Source organism: Elgaria multicarinata, chromosome 3, assembly GCF_023053635.1.
Source record: "Elgaria multicarinata webbii isolate HBS135686 ecotype San Diego chromosome 3, rElgMul1.1.pri, whole genome shotgun sequence".
NCBI classification, from domain to species: Eukaryota; Metazoa; Chordata; class Lepidosauria; order Squamata; family Anguidae; genus Elgaria; species Elgaria multicarinata.
The window spans coordinates 57,361,712-57,381,648 of record NC_086173.1 but is presented as its reverse complement, the minus strand read 5'-3'; the positions used below and the strand labels follow the sequence as shown (position 1 = coordinate 57,381,648).

The window sequence follows — 19,937 nt, the reverse complement described above, 5'->3', positions numbered from 1 at the left end:
AATAAATAAATAAATAATGATAAATGAAAGGTGGTGGCAATTTAAGGCTTGCAAGAGGTCACTGTGCACACTGTTGTTTCCTCCAGCCCACGCGCGTTTTCTGCCCCATCGCCAGGCCTTTCCACGGAGGAAAAAGGCACCGTTTCCAGCAACATGGGAGTTCTCCGATGCAGCTGCCACACATGCCCAGCAAGAGAGTGGGGAGCCCCAGCCTGAACCACTCTACTTGTCACCAATGCTCAGACCAGACCCAGAGTGAGGCAATACTCACCACAAGTTGACAAAGTTGATAAAACTTGGGGAAAACTCCCGTTCTTCTGAATTACTCAGCTGTGGTGGGTCACCCTTGACTACTTGTGTTAGCTGATCAAATACACTGTTCCATTTGGGATAGGGGAACCGTCCTGTGGCCAGCTCATACTACGTCAAAAAGACAGCAACAACATGGGCTAGATTAGTGAAGTTCACAGGGCATAGGGTGCTCAAATATTACACCATTTCCAAGAAGGCACTGACGGTACCTCTTCTTCTTATGAGCATATGCCTAAGCCCATATAGGTTAAAAACAGACATACAGGGACGTTCTGTGTTATGGTAACAGTGAACATCCCAGCAACTCAGCCAACATATCTGCAGTGATGCTGCTTTTTGATTAGATTGCTGACATTTTGGTTTATTCTTTCGTAGTGGTTTTTAAATTTTATGTCTCCTTGGACATAAATTTGAAGAATGTGTGGGATATTAATCATTTTAAGTATAAAATACACATTCATGTAAATGATGATTTCAGCAGAAGTCACTTCAAGAAATGACTACAGGTTCTAGTGTGTGCAATACATAGGGGCTGGTTCGCACGACACAGTGGGTTATTAAAGCCACAGTGAGAAACATCTGTTTGGGCCCACGTCTGGTGTTGGTACACTGTATGATTCGGCAAATGCAGGGGTCAAAGGGAGGCCTGGGCTGCTATATAGTGTACCTTAGAAGCAGGGCCAAGTAGCATTTGGGGGAAATGAAGACGGGGTTGCGCTGCTGGAGTATTGGGCAACTAGAGCTGTTGGAGCCTCTGCTGCCCATCCCTGCTGCCACCCACCTCGCTGCCTCATACGAAGTTTACCTTGGGGTTGGGGAGCTCACCAGGGTGGTGCTGTGGGAGCGGGGCATGAGAGGGCACCTTTCCCAGAGTTCCTACAAATCTGGGGCTGGCCCTGATCAGGCCCGAGTCAAATACCCCTGCTTTCAATCCTTCTTTCTCAGTAGGGGCAGGTATGTTCTCCACTCATGCTAAACTGCTGTCTGGATTGGGCCAGGTTTAGGCAAGCTGGGCTTACTTTGTGTCTGTGGGGAGAACAAGGGCAAGTTGTCCTAGATCAGAGCACGGCAGTTCTTTTCAGGTTTACCATGCACTGCTACCCCTTAGTGACAGAGCATAGTCACTGATCATAAAAAGGAGTCAAGGAAACCCAAGCTACACTGCAGAAGAAAAGCAAGGCCAGGCCTGGCATTCAGGTAGGCCCTGCAGCTCCTGTGGAGGGAGCATGTCCACAAGAGTCATGCCAATCTAGCTTTTACATCTCCCCAGTCCTACAGCTGCTTCCCAAGCAGCTTTAGGGACTTAGCTGAAGCAGCATGCAAAGCCCTAAATGCTTTTCACTTACCAATGTAATCCCTAAGCTCCAGACATCAGAGCGGACATCGTATCCTTGCCTGGATGCACTGGGGTCTATCCTCTCTGGCTGAAATGAGAAGATAAGTAAAAGAAAATAAATTACAAGATAGAGAGTAATCTAACACCAATTGTCCCCTCCCTAATAACAATCCTAATGCAGGGCTGTGTATCAGAATTCTGCAGCTCTGTAACCCATGCTCTGGGCATTATATGAATTGTGAAAATTAATGGATACATTTACTTATTTTGCATAACGTACAACACATCAACTATCCATGATGAGACGTAAGAAGCAGCAGGAGATGTCTTCTCAGGCCAAACTACGCGCTTTCATAAACACACATTTAAAAACGTGGCCATTTTTATTTAGAAGTAAAATGCAGTCATGGGACTCTAATCCATAACATGCTCCTGTAAGGTTCTGCACTAGTTTCCTGCTGAGAAGTTGCCTCCTTTTGCTGCTGTCTGGCCCTACTTCCTGGTGCTGAAAATAGCACCTTTGGGGACAATTAGCAGCTGGCAGGAGGCTTATGGCAGGAGGCCCGTGTGGGCTTCTAATCCAGTTCTGGAGCATGTTCCGGAGCATGCTTTTTCTTCAAATAAGGATGGCCAATTTAGGCACCTATATTTTTAAACAACAACAGCCACATGTTTATCACAATGTGCAGTTTGGCCCTCAGTCCCCAACCTCCACTGTCCACTACGATGCTGGTGCCTGAGATTTTAGCAGGTATCTCCTACTGGTTTTCAAGCCTATCCTAACAGCCTTAAAGCTGGAAATGTGCCCTCTTTTTCAAATGGAAGCAGGGATTCCAGCTATGTGGAATTCTACGTTTAACGCCACATTCCATGCTTTCATGGAGCAATCATGAAATGGCAGAATACACACTGGCCCTACGTACTGCCCTACCTGATTGTGATTCGTAACGAAGGCAACTTAATGTTACTTCTAGTTAGGGGAAACTTCTCTTCATAACTATCCCACTATAGACTATAATGTGGCTGCAACTTGATGTACAAGGATCTCTGTACATCAGCTACACACATTTGAAGAGTAGTATGGAAGTCTGTTCTTCTTGATGATAGTTGGACCCTATGGTTCCCCCATTCGAGAGCCGTGGACTATTATTATATTCAATAAACAAAAAACCTACAGTTTACAAAACAACGTTAAGGCTCTACAGTTTTCAACCAAACTCCAAAAAGCAGGGAAATTGAGAGTTAAAGCTCACAAGCCTTTAACGCCACATCCTCCCTAAGGAGGCAGAAAGTGCCAGTGAAATTCTCATTCTCCCAAAGCAGATATAAACCATGAGAACAGGATGGAGAATAGGATATGCAGAGGTGACTGTGGGGTTGTGGAAAACTGATGATGAACAACTTAGGGCCACCTACTTGTCTTTTTTTGTTTAGAGCAGCCCTTCCCCAACCTGGTGCCCTCCAAAGGTGTTAGACTACAACTCCCATCATTGCAAAGCCTCCATAGACTCAGAAATCAGCTGTAACCAAATGCCTATTATTTACGTGTCACTATGTGACATATCTCTTTGACCACTAACTCTTTTAGCACACACAGGAGTTAGGGCTGTAGTTTACTAATCTCAACAATAAAAAAAGAACCTACTTCAACAGAACATTATTGGATACTTCTCAGCCTTAATTCACTTGGTAGGAATTTCATTAAACTGTCTGTTCTCTTCTTGTCTGTACAGTAATAACTTCTGGTAAGACTCTGGAGTCTAAAACAAAAATGTTCTCATTCTTCCCCTACCCCATGTCTTACTAGGAAAGGCATTGGTGGAAGCCAGATGGTCTTACTAATGTATTAGACATTCCTTCTGCATATGACCATCTAAATGCAAATATACAGGAAAAGAATGCTTCCGATTCCTTCACCAGTAGAGGGACCAGGTTACTAAAGCATGAGTATGATTTGATTACTGCAACAGAGGCTGTTCAGCACTGGGCATGAAGTGATGTAATGTGCTAAGATTAGATTGAAGAAGTCCTGCACCAAGCAAACCTCAGTGACGTTTTTAGCTTGTGCAGCAGAAGTATGATTTCAGCCTCAGCCTTTCACACATGTGAGTGGTATCAATGGCATGCTCTGGCCAAGAAGGGTCTGCTCAGAGCTCAGGCGTTTCAGAATTCCCTCTGCTGTCTGTATCAGCTTGAGAGAATTGTGATTTGCTGCTCCCGAAGAACAGGGATGTCCCTTCAAGAAGACATAGTCAGTGCCCACTGCCCCACTGATAAAGCAACCTAATTGCTAGACAATGTGCAATTCATGTACACCTAATATTCCAGCCGCCCCTACAAGGACAGTCATGCAGCTGCAAGCTGCCTACTGATAATCATTTCTTCTACATTGCTTAGCAGTAGTGAGCCATCCCAAAAGGAATTTGTTTCAGATCTCTTCCAAACCCTGGATTAGTTTTATCAAGGAAGTGGGTTAGTATGAGATCAATTAAGATTATGCCACAAATAAGAAAATCTCTTGGGATACTAGGGTGCACAGAACCCTTCTAGATCCCGGAACAACATTTCACCAAGCCACATGGAGATACTATAATTAGCTACTGACTACTTTTCTAATGTCTTGCTGCTGTTCTGATTGTAGGTTCCAAAACAAACTGAGTGAACTGGACAGAATTATTTATTATTTATTTATTTAAAATATTTATATCCCGCCCTATATCACTAAGGTCTCGGGGCGGCATACAGATAAAAACATACAGTATAAAACAATAAATATACACAGTTAAAAACAAATTAAACCATAATCCAAGTTAAAAAATATATAACTTAAAAGAAATGGATGCAGTTAAAACAATGTGCCAGTGAGTTTAACCATCAAAGGCTTTGTTAAAAAACCATATTTTTACTTGGCGTCAAAATGCAATCAATGTTGGTGCCAATCGGGCCTCCAAGGGGAGGGCATTCCACAGTCGGGGTGCCACCGACTGTGGCATTATTCTTCATCTCAACTTCATTATTCTTCATCTCAACTATCTATTCCCTCATACTTCTCTTCTTTTTCTAGCTTCCACAACAGGGGTGCATACTTTTGAATGAGTCTTCATGCATTTGCACGAATTAACACAATGACCCTGTTCAGACGACACGCTAAGCCAGGGTTAGACTGCTAACGCTTTTGTAGCAAATGGTTAGTGAGCATGTTTAAAACATGGTTATGTAGCCACCACAGTTAGGAATAGTTTGCACGAAATGCTAAGTCATGGTTCACATGACATGCTAAGCCATAATGTGTAGTTCAAAAGGGTTAACCCCGGTGGCATAATGTGTCATCTAAACAGGGTCACTGACAAGCCATGACTACAGTCCCTTACTGTCCCTATGGTAGATTCTCTCTCATCCTGTACCCTGTACTAAGCGTTCCTCCTTCATTCTGATGTCACCTTTTCAAAGCAAGGAATGTTTGTCGCTGCCGAGTTCAACCAGCACTCTGCTCAGCGAGACTTTATTCTTGGCTGAAATTATTTGATACCAGCCAATGAGCATCATAGTCAACCCAATATCCGGGTATTCAACTTTAATCTCACATCTGTCCTTTTGAGGAAATACTAAGCCCTTTGAGACATTTTCCACCTTGTGGCTTACTATATAAAGCTACATCACAGAAGGGGTTTACTGAGGACATTTTTTTCCTTTTATTGTTGCTTTCTGTTTTATGTGTTGTTGTTGTTTTGTTGGCTGTATTCTGGTTCTTTTTATTGTGATTTTATTTCTGTTATTATTGTTAGTTGGAAGCCATCTTGAAAATTCTTTGAACTGAAAGGCAGGATCTAAATGTATAAAATAGATACATTATAAAGTATGTATGCATATATTCACAAGATAGATATTAGGATAAGCAAACTCAAAGGGAAGCAGAGTTGACTCGTCCTTGCCTTGACTAGTCCTTGTCTTCTCTGCCAAGGATGCCAGAAGATCAGAATTTTGAATCTGTACTTAATGTTATCCAACTTCACACTGGCTAAGAGCGCAGCTACTGAATATTTAAGTTCAGTTTGCACAAGAAGGGGAGTGAAAGAAAGGACTCCCATTCCCATCTCACCCATCACAGATATGTTTTCAAATCCCACTTACTGCCATATAGGGCCGGCACCCAGCATCTCTGGTTTTGGCAATGGAGTCTACAAGTTGTCCGCTGATGCCGAAATCACAGAGTTTAATATTTCCGTTTCTGTCCAGAAGAATATTGGAAGGTTTAATATCTGAAAGTAAGGTGGACAAACAGACACACATTTAATTAGGTAAGCTGCAGGCAGAGCACTTTCAAATTGCTGAAAACTACGTAGCATAAGACATAAAATCAGGACTAAAGACAACATGCGTGCTAAGCTTTCTTCCTCAAACAGGAGTTCTCCAGCACCACCTTCTGAAATTGCCCCTCCAAGGAGGACCAGAACCACTATAAAACAGTGCCTATAAATGCCAGTCTAGCCAAGCAATCGTATTGAAAGCTGCTGAGAGATCCAGACGCATCAAGAGGGTCACAGCTCCCTGTCTTGTTCACAAACGCATCCTTTTACAAACCTTCGTATGCAATCCTGAGCACATTTACAAGTCCCATTGAACTCTGTGGAACTTCTGAGTATACATGCTTAAAAGCACATCGATAGATTCACAGTGAGGGCTATAATTTGTATGACAATGACCTGCAACCTGGATGATGTCTCAGTGAACTCCATGTGATGGCCATATTGCATGAAAAGACCTATAGTTTTAAGAATAAGATGCGTTCTTTCTATAGAAAAAAACAAAACCAGACAAACCTACCTCTGTGAATGATTTTCAAGTTTTCTTTTAAGTGGTTTAGTGCTTTCACAGTCTAGGAGAGAAACAGAAGGTTTTATGGAGGAAAATATATACAAGAAAAGTTCTGTTATTACACAATTAAGAATCCGTAAATGTTAACCAAGATGCAACTCAGAAAGCTTACGATGCAGAAATGTAAAAGTATGCCTTCAAACACTGAATACCAATAACATATTACAGTGCAGCTAATACTTCCCCAGTACCTATGAGCTAGGCAGGGTGTTCCTGCTGCATGATTGTGATGGAGGGGATGGTGCTCTCCCCTGAATCCCCATTTAAATTGTGCTTCCCCCAGCTTTTCAGCCATCGGGGTGGGGGTGGGGGAAACAGTGATGGCAAGCATGTTGTATAGGTAGAGTTATCCCAATGCACCATCCTCACCATGCACATATACACAGCTAATTGACACTTTTCCCAATGTGAATCACTCTTTCTGCACACCTCTTCCACATCACAATCACAATCCCCAGTGAGCAGCAGGCTTGTAGGAGGAATTTGGAGACTTGGGCACCCATGGTAGGCTGCAGCCAAGGTTTCCAAAGGCTGTGTGTATCCCATGGAGCATGGCCCCATCTTTTCTAGAGATGCTCTATCCTTTTCATTTTCTTTCTATTGAGACTTTAAAAAGGAACCAAAAAAGGGGGGACCCAGGGCTACTAGCCTACGATGCATGTCTAAAACTAATTGGAAAATACTTATTATTTGCTATGCAATTACTAAATTATGCCCTAAAGCTCCCCAACTATTGAGTAGCTGCCTTCTCTGCTTCTACAATGAATTCAGCCTGATCTAAGACACTTCAATGTCACAATTATCTTTCAACTCCCTGTAACTAGGCAAGAAATGTTGAAGCCAATCTGATTCTTGTCTCTCTCTCTCTCTCTCTCTCTCTCTCTCTCTCTCTCTCTCTCTCTCTCTCTTTGGCTTTGGCAAGTCCTGCTGTTACTTCCTCTTCAGAAGATGCTAAAGGGCATCTCTTTGTCAGAGTAGGTGCTCCATATCCTTTGGCAAGTCTCACTGCTAGCAGCAAGACTTGCCAAACGATATGGAGCACCTACTCTGACAAAGAGATGCCCATCTGAAAATCTCTCTCAGTTTTGCCTCTAGAACTGAGCAATGGAGTCGAAAAGTTTGTGCTGGCAAGGAAGGCAAAGTAGCATCTTAGAAGAGAAAAGGGCAACCATAGTATGCACATGTCTACAATGGAAGAACTGATGGCACCAGATGGTAGTCCCATTCCAAACATAGCTTCATTCTCTTTTTACACTGGGCAGGTTTGCAATTTGGATCATCATTCAGTGACTGACTTGCAGAAATCCAAGGATCCCACCAAATCTGGGTGAAATATGCTAATTTCAGACAAAAGGACTTTCACATTTCTGAGCTTACCCTACTTAGTCACATACCCCATAAAACTCATTTTTCCCAACACACGCCTTCCCTTGATCTTGACAACCCTTAGCCAATAAATTAACAACTAGCCAGGAAGCAGAATATGCCCAAATGTTGTAAATTATGCCTGATTTCACTTGAGGTTAGGGTAAAAGGGAAAGCATGGCAAGAAAACACCATTTTGAGGACTGCTGTCCTTTTAAATATATTCAGAAGACAAACCCAAGTATCTTCAAATGTTTCTTTATTTTCTTCCATACAGGAAAGCAGATGAGGTATCTATTTAAACTTTAACTTCTTAGCAACCCAGAATAAGCCATTTTTAAAGATGTCAGCAGATAATTAACAGAGTTCATATTGTAACAGCAACAAGCCTAAATACACCAAATCATCTCCTGTTTAGAACCTGGGTTAGGGAAACAAACCAATAATGCACACAAAAATGGCAATACCGTAGTAAAAATACAAAGCAAACTTACAGCTAAAGTGATTTTGCCTAGAATTTCTTCTGGAATAACGTCATCTAATACACTATATACATATTTGTAAAATTTATCAAACGAGGTAGACATGAGCTCCATACAGATCCAACAGTCACCCTAAAAAAGTGAGATAAAGAAAGAAATCTTTATTATTGTCCATGGGAAACTCTTTAAGTATTGTGATGGAAAGCGATAGTAGAAATGCACATAAGCTGTGAACAAGTTCAAAGTCATTCTGAGTGACAAAACATTCTGCTGCTTCTTTTATCAAATGGCAATCGGCCTAATTAAAAAGATGACATTTCAGTTATGCTGCTTACGTCACTCTCTTATAACAACAATTGCCTGTTTCAAAATAGATCTTATATATTAAATATGTTTTTTAATTTTTTATATAGGGATTGGATCCAGATTTAGGCACATGCACCTGGGCTGGCTGAAGCCGTCCTCCCCCCACCATCCTCCCCAGGGCAGCCCCTCCAGCTCCCGATCCCAATGCTACAAAGAGGACTGGGGGGCCCTGCTGAATGGGGTGGGCTGGGCTGCAGTGTGGGGGTGATCCTCAAAGATCAAACAATGGCTCTGTGTTTCTTTGTGGTGTAGTGTTTACAGTGTTGGACTGGGAAGACCCGGTTCAAATCCCCACTCCATCATGAATCTCACTGGGTGACTTTGGGCCAGTCACTGCAGCTCAGCCTACCTTACCTCATTGGGTTGTTATAAGGATAAAACAAAGAAGATCATGTGTGCTGCCTTGGGCTCCTTGAAGGAAAAAGCAGGATATAAATGTAACAAATGAAGAAGTCCTGCGCTTCCCTGACAAAGAGGTTTCCCAGCACTACCAAACCTCCCCAGTAATGTGTTATCATAAGAGATGTTCCAGGACACACTCTTAATTCACATGGAGTGATGATGAGGACCAACAAGCCCAGTCAATGCCTTGCCTCCGAACATTCGCCAGGATCCTCTGCTGCCCGCAGAGATTCCAGGGTAACTGCTCAGGAGTTCGACAGATTATATGGAAAGTCGTCCCTGAAGTGTCAGCAAGGTGTAGTGGACAGAAGGTTGAACTAGGACCAAGGAGACCAGGCTTCATGAAGCTCCCTGGATAACTATGGGCCAGTTACCCTCACTTAGTTAAATCTATTGCACAGGGTTATGGTGATAAAAATTGGGGGGGGGGGGAGGAAGAACCATCCCAAGCTCCTTGAAGGAAGGATGGGATAGAATGAAAAAAATATTGAAAGTTTAAAAACCACAACTGTAGAGCATAAGATCATAATGAGCCTTATTGATAAAACACTGAAAACTGGCTTTCTTGAAGTAGATTTCTTGAATGACATTTTTTTCATCTCCATCTCCCCCACTAACACAATTTAACCAGAAATTGCCAACTGCATGCCCTTCAATTAATAAATTTCATTTCCCATTAAAAACTCCTGAAATGCATTAGCTAAATAATATTTTGCAAATTAAACAAATTGAGAGCGCCCACCTCTCTGAAGAGTGCTCCATAAAACTGAACAATATATGGGCAGTCACTACTTCGCATAACTACATCCAAATCCATTAAAAGCTGTTTCTGTTCCTTTTCATCCACAGTAGACCGAATTCTCTGAAAGAAGAAGAGGTGAAGAGAGATTGTTTTCAGCTACGGAAGGGACAATAAGTCACTGCTAGGCAGGTTTTTACAATATACTATAAATGGATATTTATATCAACTTCAAATATTCTCACCTGGGAGAAAATCGTAGCTTGGCAGAACGGAATGTAACTAGTTGCTTTAAGCTAATTACAGTGAGCACAATCTGATTAGCACTTAATTTCTGGAATAGTGCTAACAACACAGTAACAAAGTACCATTAGTTTGGAAGAATACTTATCGCGATACAACAAGGCCTTGCTTACAAATCAGTGGGATGTTACACAGTTATAACATGCTCTTCCATTACCAATTGCTGGATGAGAAGGAGAGCAGTGTTGTCGTGCTGACAGAGAACGGGGCAGCCACAAACCCTGCAGCCACCTGCAGCCACTTGCTCTTCATAGCGGCTGCACAGAAGCTTGTTCATTAGACTCCACCCAAGCAATAGAACATCAAGTGTCTGATCAATCACAAGCCGCACAATATTGCAGGGACATAACAAAGTGGTGCAAGTTTGAATGTTTATTGACATTAAATCAAGTCAATAAACTTTAAATATTAAATGTTCTAATAAGTGATTACTTCAAAGAAGATAGAAAGGAGATTGAGATGTTTCATTTATAAATAGAATATTAAATAAGGGAAACTTGAGTAATTTATACTGTAAAGTAAGGTAGGCAAAATTCCTACTTGTATCCTGCCAGATGTTTTGGCCTACAACTCCCATCAGCCCTAGTCAACAAAGCCAATGGTGAGGGATGATGGGAATTGTAGGCCAAAACATCTGGAGGGCCACAAGCTGCCCACCCTTGCACCACAGGATATGATGTGGCTTGTGCCAGACAAAAAGGATACATCGACTGCTCATGTCTTGGCTTTCTCCAGTGAACAGCAGTTCTTGCAAATGTTTTCATTACATATTTTGAAAGATAAATAAAATGCAAGTGATTTTAAAAACATAATTTGGCAAAGTAATGTCACTCAAATGGAATCAAGCGCACTGATTTATCCTTTGAGGAAATGAATTGGTCTTGACTAAACAGAGTGATTTCAAATAACCTATAACACGGATTTTCCTGTCTTGATGGGTACAGCTGAAAAAAAACATTACAACTCAGTACACTTTCCCTTGTAATCTTATATGCAGGGGAAATTATGCTATTTCCTGAACAGACAGCGGGCTGATTCACATGAAACAATAGCCTACTACAGGTTATATAGCCCATGGTGAGGCTGTAGCACATGCAGCCACCATTTTGCATATCCAACCCCAACTCGGGAGTTGCCAAGTCATGCAAATTTAGCAAGCATGGGTTATCTGTGACAAGCATGTGTTAAACAATGCTCACATATCCCTAGAATGGCCCGTGGATGATGTGAGGATTGATAAGACAGCCATGAAGCGGGAATTGGATATGGAAATTGGGGCTTGAGGGTGCTGTGACTTGTCGTGGGTTAAATAACCAATGATGAGCTGCACTATTTGGGCAAACCAGATCAGGGAGGACAGGAGTACACTGTATTAGAGAGATGTAGCATATAAAAAATCAAAGTCAGTGTCTTTTCACCAATGAAAGTTGGGCAAGGCTAAATGTAATTACATTTACAAGATATTGGAGATGTCAACCTATTATAGGCAAATTTCAAACAATCCCAGCACAACTTGCTCTTGTGTTGGAGATGAATTCATGGTAGGGCATGGTATTAAGGGGAACAAAAATAGTTTAGGCAGCAGCTACATACAGCAACATTACCAGCCACCTTTCTAAGTATTAAGATTGTCTTCCTTGCTCCAGAATATGCTGGGTCACTATATCCTTCATGGAATGTCCTTTTATGGCACAAATATTTATGTTATCATTGGGGACAATCAATTTCTTGGTATTATGAATACCCCCTGCTTTTATCAGAGACCACAGTGTGTCTATCCTCTTGGTGTTGGTAATAGTATTTTTCCAGATCAGGTCTTCCACATTGTAGCAATGAAGAGCTAATCAGTGATTCTAAGATACAACTTGATACTGCATTCATCAACTTGAATTTCAACACAGAGTGGTAACAGATCATAGCAATGCAGCACTTTTATCACTCTTAATTTGCTAACTATGAGGGCAAATTATGCAGGAATCCCTTGACCCAGTCCTGCAATTATGCGCAGACATGAAGAAAGCAAAGCAGCAGCTGAAGTGAGCAGATGGCTCAGAAGAGCAGGAAACAAGCAATAGAACCTTTCACCTCCAGGTCACTAGTTGGAACCCATCTGACAATCATCCTATGGTACCAAGAGGATGACAGTTTTGTTACCGATCTGTCACCAAGGGCTAAACTACACACTCCATTAGAAGCATTCTTAACTAATGTGCCTAGAAGGGGCCATTTCTCTTTGTTTAGAAAAGGCAGCTATAAGACTCCCAATCCATATCCGGACTACACAGCTGCCGGGCAGCAGGGGGTGGGGACAGGGGACACGGACCTTTCCTACACTGTTTTCTTACCAACTGCTCTTGTTATCTTACTAATCTCCATGGGCAAATAGCTTCATTGGCAAACAGCTTCATGGCTTCATTTTTTTCCTAGGGAGGAAATAGCGTAGGGGCAAAGGCTGAACTCCTCCCTCACAGGTTATTAATTATGCTTTTACATTAACATGTAGTTTGGCCCCAAACACTCACATCAAAAACACACACCCATTCCTATAGCGACAATAGTCTGCTCCTGTTATGGATGTCTGTATGTTGACAATTGGGCCAGGGACACCCTAACCTCCCAACACCAAAGAACTGTCCCTTCAAGTCAAGTTATAATAGCAGGCATAGAAAGAATTGGATTTGTTTTCTATTCTGGAGACGAATGAAAGTCTCCTGGGCAAAACTATTCCAGAGCCATAACATTATTACACATTTAAGGGTAGAAGTGACAAAGCAGTTCAGGAAGCTATGGAAAGTGGGGGAATGATCCAAATAAGGAATTGCCTGCTGCATAGAAGATGAAGTGGTAATGCATCTGAAAATATAACATCTTCCATCAAATTTTCTTTCTCCCAGTGTTTCTTAACTCTCTGATAATATCTAAACTGCACAGTCACCAAGGTCCCCTAACCTCCACCATTCCTTTCTGCATTTGACTACTTTTAGACTTTGAAGATGTCCTAGTCCTTGTGAGCAAGACATTATCTGATCTGTGTACTCTCAAGCAAACCCATGACCTCCTCTGCAAAACTCCACAATGATCTCCTGGAGCTCATGATCCTTACAAAACCACAGTTTATCCCAGCAGTTTTCTGACTTGGCTCCCAGCTCCCTCCTGATCTTCTGGAAACATATTTTCCATATTGAATGGGTGCCATTCCTTCAGTAGTTGCTGGTATCTAGGTTACTTTCCTGTTTTCTGTAGGATTCAGAAATTCAGAAAAATATTTTTTATAATTGGCCTTCAGCTGAAAGTATTGTTTACTATATGGTCAGCTAATACAGACCATATAGTAGGGTGGAGAGGGGTGGGAGGAAGAAATGAACACTTGTTGTGTGCTAGATGGATGAACTTTAAATTCTCCACAATGTTTTGTTTCTACAGTTGGAAGTACAAATATAATTATGGGCATCACCTACTTTAACGGCCATAATTTGCCCACTTGGTTTGTGGACCATTTTGTTGACAGAACCATAAGCGCCTCGTCCAATTTCTCCAAGGTCTTTCAAGTCCTCTGCAGTAAAATCCCAATGCTGTTCAGGGGAAATCTTCAATTTTCCTGATGATTCAATGCTGTGTGTTCTCAGTCTCTCTCTGTCAAACAATTTGGGAAAGAATTTTTCCACATTTTAAATAGTTTGAAACTTTTTTCAGCAGCACTGAATAAAAGCAGTTATATAGAAGTGTGCACATAAGGATAATGCAAAAATATAAACTCCAAGAAGGAGCTAGATAGGGGGGCACAGGGCAGGAGGCTGAGATTCACTTAAGGTGACTAGAATTGTTTAGCTACTTCAAAAGAACTAGTCATTCTCTTACATTACAGCAATTTTATTTTTATTTTTGTGGTTATTTGTAAATTCCTGTACAAGCTATATCAGTTTCCTGGCAAGACCCTATAAAATGCATAAGGCACACCTGTGTTTTTTTGAGGAGACTAATCGATTTTAATGAAAAACCACAAACTCACAAATGTATCATCTCTAATTCAACTCCAAAAATACAAACAAAGCCAGTATTTTGTCATTGTATCTTTGAAGTAAAATAAATTGAGGCCATAGCTAGACCTAAGGTTTATCCCTGGATTGTCCAGGGGTCAAACCTGTTCATCTAGGTGACACACAGGGGATCCAGTGCTCAGGCAGGGCGAAGCCGGGATGATTCCAGGATAAACCTTAGGTCTAGCTGTGGCCTCAGTGTAACAGCTACAAAGCTACTGGTGCATATTTTTATAATTAAAAGTATGCAGGATTCTTTGGTGGCAGAAATGAAGGATAGTTTTACCACTTGGGGTGCAGAGATAGCAAAACTTCTACAACCAAGAAGCAGGGTGCTTGTCTCAAGACAAATGTTAACATCTCTAACATTTCTTGTGCTCATTTCCTACCCATCGTTTCCACTGTCATAAGGCTGGAAAGCTAAGCATATCTAGTAGGTGGCAAAGCCTAAAAAAAACCTCAGCAGGATCTACTTCTAACAAAACAGGTTTAGGATTGGACTGTTAAGCTCTAAGCCCTCTAAGCCTCTAAGTTCCCAATTTGGAAATGCAGTTTACATTTTTAAGGAGTTTACATTTTAAAAAAAACTTCCCTCCCTCCCCTGAGCCATACAGAACTAAGACAACGCCTGTTCAACTTAATCATTTTGGCAAAAATGCCAGGTCTAAGGCTTCTCATGCCCAGACACTGGCTTCGTTCAAATATAATACCAGGCCTTGGGTTCATGCACTCCTTTGTCCACTCGTGCATATGACAAACCAACTTGTTGTTATATCTGAGCAATTAAATTATGGTTTCCACAAGCCACACTTTTACCTGCAAACCAGAACTGGAAACCATGTTTCATCATAGCTTACAACCCTGGTTTGCATTGAAAGAGAAAACACAGAAGGGTGTGAGGGGAAGCAAGGTCATTTCTATAATGCCAAACGCTGAACGATATGAAGTATCTCTCTCTCCCTGTCTCTGGAATCCCCCATTGTAAGTATTTTAGCTTCAAATTCTACAGGATAGATATAGAGACAACACAATATTTAGCTCAGAAATAATCTCTCTCAGCATCTCTGTATTTGTCTGTTTAATTAAATAAGCACCTACATTTACAATACTAGTGACCTTTGTACAAATGTTAGTCAATAAAAAAGAAATAGAGATGAAATTAAAAGAATAGAAAGTCTATTAAGCTTTGCCATTTGCAACTGCTAAAAACAGAGCAAATTGCCTTGGAAATAGCATCACATTGGCACTGGGAATTCACTACATTGGTGTTACAGGCTAATTGCAGATTATCAGTAATATAAAAACATCCACATTTTAGGAGGAATCTGAGGTGTCAAAAGGTGCTGAGAGAAAGGGAAAAAACCTCTAGGAGCCAGTCATTCTCAACCCTACAAGCAAGTGCATCTAATTGCCTTTTGCAGTTACATATAGAACTTGGTCATTAAAAAACCCACATTGCTCCTAAGTCTGCTACTCCTTAGGATACGGAAGAATCAGATAAATAACTTAATTGGTGACGAAACAGTGATGTCATCACCATATGGCATGGTGGCTAGTCATTTAATGCCTTGATATGTCACAGGCATGTGGCAAGAACATTGCTCACCACCGCCTGGTTAAGACAAGATTTCCAAAGTTTTCTGGGACTCACACAAGCCATTTTGAATTCTGTAACACATCACTGAATTGGCTGGGGTAGTAAAAGAGTCACCATCCTCTGCTGTTCATCTGAATCCAGTTTGGTTTAATACACAGCAGCAATGAATAAAACATGATCAATCATCTGTTCAGATACCCAGATGAAATTATCATTTGGCAGATCTGCTTCAATTAGCTGTGTATTTAAAACTTTATACACAACCTTATATTAAAATTTGAATTTGAATTCTAAGCCATTTATTTAGCTACCAGAAGTGTATGGTTTTTATTTGGATGAGATTAAAGAAGAGAGAGAGAGATCAAAAAGGCATTCAAAGTATAATTATAAACCAATACATTAAAAAAAAATCTGGGCTTCATCCACCGCCAATGTTTATGTCACAGTGCTACTGCACCTCAACACAAATCCCTGTTCAGTGTTTCTGGCATTTTACGAACGCCAGAGCAATCCAATATGCACTATAGTCTTGCTAGGATAATTGCAGCAATGCAGAACTCCTTGCGTCAATAAGCACTTTCGAGAGAAGGGATTTACAGTCTGCTCAAACGGTGCACTAACTATACCTTGCCAGCCCACGAAAGAAACAGACACCAAATAAACAGAATCTTCAGCTTTACTGACATATCCAAACATAAACACAATTATGTCTCACTGAATGAGTGGGATTTACTTCTGAGCAAATATGCTGTAGATCATATTATAAAATTCCTATACATTGAAAGCATTAAAAATAAATCAGAATGTATTCCTCTTCTGGGGATGAATCTGAACAAGCTGGAGCCTACTCCATGGCAGTGATGGCAAAGAAATCTTATTTTTCCACCACTTGTTTGTACAAACAGACTCATACAGAGGAGCTGTTCCAAGTGATGAGAATTCTGAGATATCTTCGCCCAGAGAGAGGGGTAATTGTTCAGCTTGTTATGATTATTTTGAGTTGCCTTCGCTCTAATTTGGATACTACATTTAGTGCCAATTCAATGGATGTACCTTTAGCAGCTACATGCCCTGTTATTAGGATACTTTTCAAAACATCTCCAAGATCCTTGGAGATGTGAGGCCAACCATTTTTGCATTCTTCCCTTATCTTTCCTGGCTGTTTAAAGTAGCCGGTGGAGGACTGGCCAGCAGAGTAAACTAATTCATGCCTCCTTAGAGGAGGGCATAGTTCCAGCAAACCAAAAGCCTGAGAGTGAGAGCATCAGGCAAAGGTTAACACCTGGTCCAGCTGGACTGTCCCCTATCCCACCAAAGGGCCCTCTATCATCAGCTAATAGAAAGGCAAGAAGGCACAGGGGAAGAGAACACCAACTTAACTGTTTAACTTAACTTCCCTCTCCTCACCCCCTATGGCCAAGGGACATCAACTTAAAAGGACCTAATCATTATGTTTTTATATTGATTATCGTCTTTTGATTTTACTTGTTACCAGTCTTGAAGGATCTGTAAGCTTAAAGGCAGGGTATAAACAATTTAAATAAATAAAAGGCTAAAAAGCTCTATCCCAACATGTTATAGGCCTGGTTCAGACAACACACTAAACCATGCTGCTTAACCACAAAATGGTTAACAGAATGCATTATGCATTCCATTAACCATTTTGTGGTTAAGCAGCATGGTTTAACGTGTTGTCTGACCGGGGCCACTGAGAACTATCTTATAATACTGAGAACAACTTAATAATATTAAAACACATTTTTCTTGAGTATAGTGGCTTGGCTTTTTCATATGGGTGTCATCCTCTTGTTTTTTCTCCATTTCAATCTGGTTTCAGGCCATGGTATGGGACTGGGTGCCCTGGCAGGTGATCTACACTGGGAGCTAGACATGGAAAGCACATCTCTATTGGTTCAACTGGAACTCCTAGTGGCTTTCAATTCCATAAACTATGCTTTTCTTCTAGACCGCCTGACTGGGATGGGATCTGGGGGGACCGTTTGTGATGGTTCTGGTCTATCCTGGAAGGACAGTTTCATAAGATGGTTATAGGGGACTGCTGCTTGATACCGTGGACATTGGCATTTGATGTCTTAACAAATTTAAGAAACCACTGGGGGAGATTTGGAGTGTGGTGTCGTCAGAATACTGATAGGACCCAATTCCATCTCTCCTTTCCATTTCCATCCAAGAAGGCTGTCAAAATCAAGTGCCTTAGGCTGCTAACATACTGAAAGTTAATCCAGACAAGATTAGTTGATTAATACAACTGCTGGTTAGCCAAACTAATGACCAAGTGATAGATATTCATCCTGCCTTGGATGGGGTTGCATTCTCCCTGAAAATGCAGGATTGCAGTCTGGGGATGGGAGGGTGTTCCTGACCCCGGCTTTGCTCTGGTTGGCACTTGTGGGCAAGATTGCTTTTGCTCAGCTTAGGTTGGTTTACCAGACAGGCCCATTCCTAGATAAGACAGATCTAGGCATGGTGGCACATCCCACAGTATTACGATGTACTCCATATGGGTCTGTCCAGAAACTTCAGCTGGTTCAAAGTGTGGCAACTAAAGTTTGGAACTGGTTTTCAAGAAAACGCAACTTCTTCAACAGGTTCACTAGCTTCCAGTCCATTTCTGGGACCAATTCAGGGTGCCAGTTATTACCTTTAAATCATATACCTAAAGGATAGCTAAAGGACAGCCTCTTCTCATATCCTTATTGTTTATTTTTATGCTGCTTTTTGGCTCCAGGAGCACTTAAAGCTGTCTCAGAGGCTGCCTGGTGAGAGCAACCAGGGAGGCTCTTCTGTGCATCCCACCAATATCCAAGACGCTGGGACGTGTGGGAGAGTGTCTCTTCTGTGACCGCACCTGGACTGGGGAAGGTAGGCTTGCCTTGCTCCTCCTTGTTGATGTCTCCATTTTATGAAGACCTATGTTTTCCAGCAGCTGTTTAGCCCCGTCTAGCAAAGGCCTAGGTTCATAAATAGCTTGTACTCTTTAGAGCAAGTTTCTGAAATTAATTGTATACTTATTATTTCTTGCGCCATTCCTTTCTTTGTACCTTGTTTTGTGATTCTAAAGAACAATTTATAAACATCTTGAAATCAATAAAACAAAATTGGAGGAAATTACAGGGACATAACAATCCTGTTATTGGATGACTTTAAAGAGCCAGAACCATGCTAGTTACCAAGACAAGCCTAAAAAGCCTACAAGAAATCAAACAACTATTTAAACCAGGATTCCTGAACATGGTGCCCGCCAAACATTTTAGATTACAGCCTCCAGCATACCTGACTATTGGCCATGCTGGCTAAGGCTGATAGGAGTTGAAGTCAAAACTATCTGGAGGTCACCAGGTTGGGGAATGCTGATTTAAACATAACCTAAAGAGGAGGCTTGGAACAGGTCTACAGCCTCAGCTAAAAGCCCAAACATTAGCATTCTAATTCTGAGGATCCTAACACCTTAACAGGCTGCTTGCAACACAAAGGAAAACAAGGGGGTTCTGCACAAATGCATCTCCAAGTGACCAGTGCCACAAACCTCATGTTGGGGGCGGGATCCCAGTTCTGATCACTACTATTCCACGCAGATGAACAGTACTGGGTTGGGAGAAAGAGCTACTGTCATGCCAACACCACAACAATTGCTCTATGTCCACTCATCATAAGTACCTTTTGTTAATGCTTCTTGTTTTCCTGTTACTGTCACCAATTGTGGCATTATGTAGAAGTGGGCCTAGTGAGTAAGATGCGGGTGGGGGGGCAGATTTCAGACTTGTGGGATCTACTTTGTTGTTTACTAAAACCTCAGGATCCACCTACAGTTAAAACTTAGAAATTTGTTTTGTCTAACAAAACTAAAGGAGCTCATAGTACTTCGACACAAAAATCTACTTCTAGTTACCTCAGGCCTTCTTCATCTCAGCAGTATAATTTAGGGTAAGAGGAGGTCAAGGCCATGTTCACAGGATTACAGAGAAGGAAATAATCCATGGTGGCTCATTTATCCCACCATGCATGCCAGTCACATAACTGGGGGATTCACATAACGATCCTCACCGGTGCAGCTTGCCATGTCGTACAAACCTAATGAGGGTGAGTTGTTATAGGGTTCTGC

General features: G+C 41.5%; 2 protein-coding genes across 6 annotated transcripts in view; one reads left to right on the top strand and one right to left on the bottom strand.

Moving 5' to 3' along the window:
• LOC134394729 (protein SCO1 homolog, mitochondrial) overlaps positions 1-19,937 on the top strand; it is a 470,723-nt gene that overhangs the window by 393,895 nt on the left and 56,891 nt on the right. The window lies entirely within an intron of this gene.
• MAP2K4 (mitogen-activated protein kinase kinase 4) overlaps positions 1-19,937 on the bottom strand; it is a 50,553-nt gene that overhangs the window by 4,311 nt on the left and 26,305 nt on the right. For all 5 annotated transcript variants that reach the window (XM_063120398.1, XM_063120400.1, XM_063120399.1 and 2 more), the window contains 7 exons: positions 13,639-13,813; positions 9,881-10,000; positions 8,383-8,502; positions 6,473-6,524; positions 5,780-5,907; positions 1,659-1,736; positions 272-420 (listed from right to left, as the gene is read on the bottom strand). In XM_063120398.1, coding sequence (XP_062976468.1) covers positions 272-420; positions 1,659-1,736; positions 5,780-5,907; positions 6,473-6,524; positions 8,383-8,502; positions 9,881-10,000; positions 13,639-13,813 — 822 coding nt within the window. The remainder of the gene's footprint in view (positions 1-271; positions 421-1,658; positions 1,737-5,779; positions 5,908-6,472; positions 6,525-8,382; positions 8,503-9,880; positions 10,001-13,638; positions 13,814-19,937) is intronic.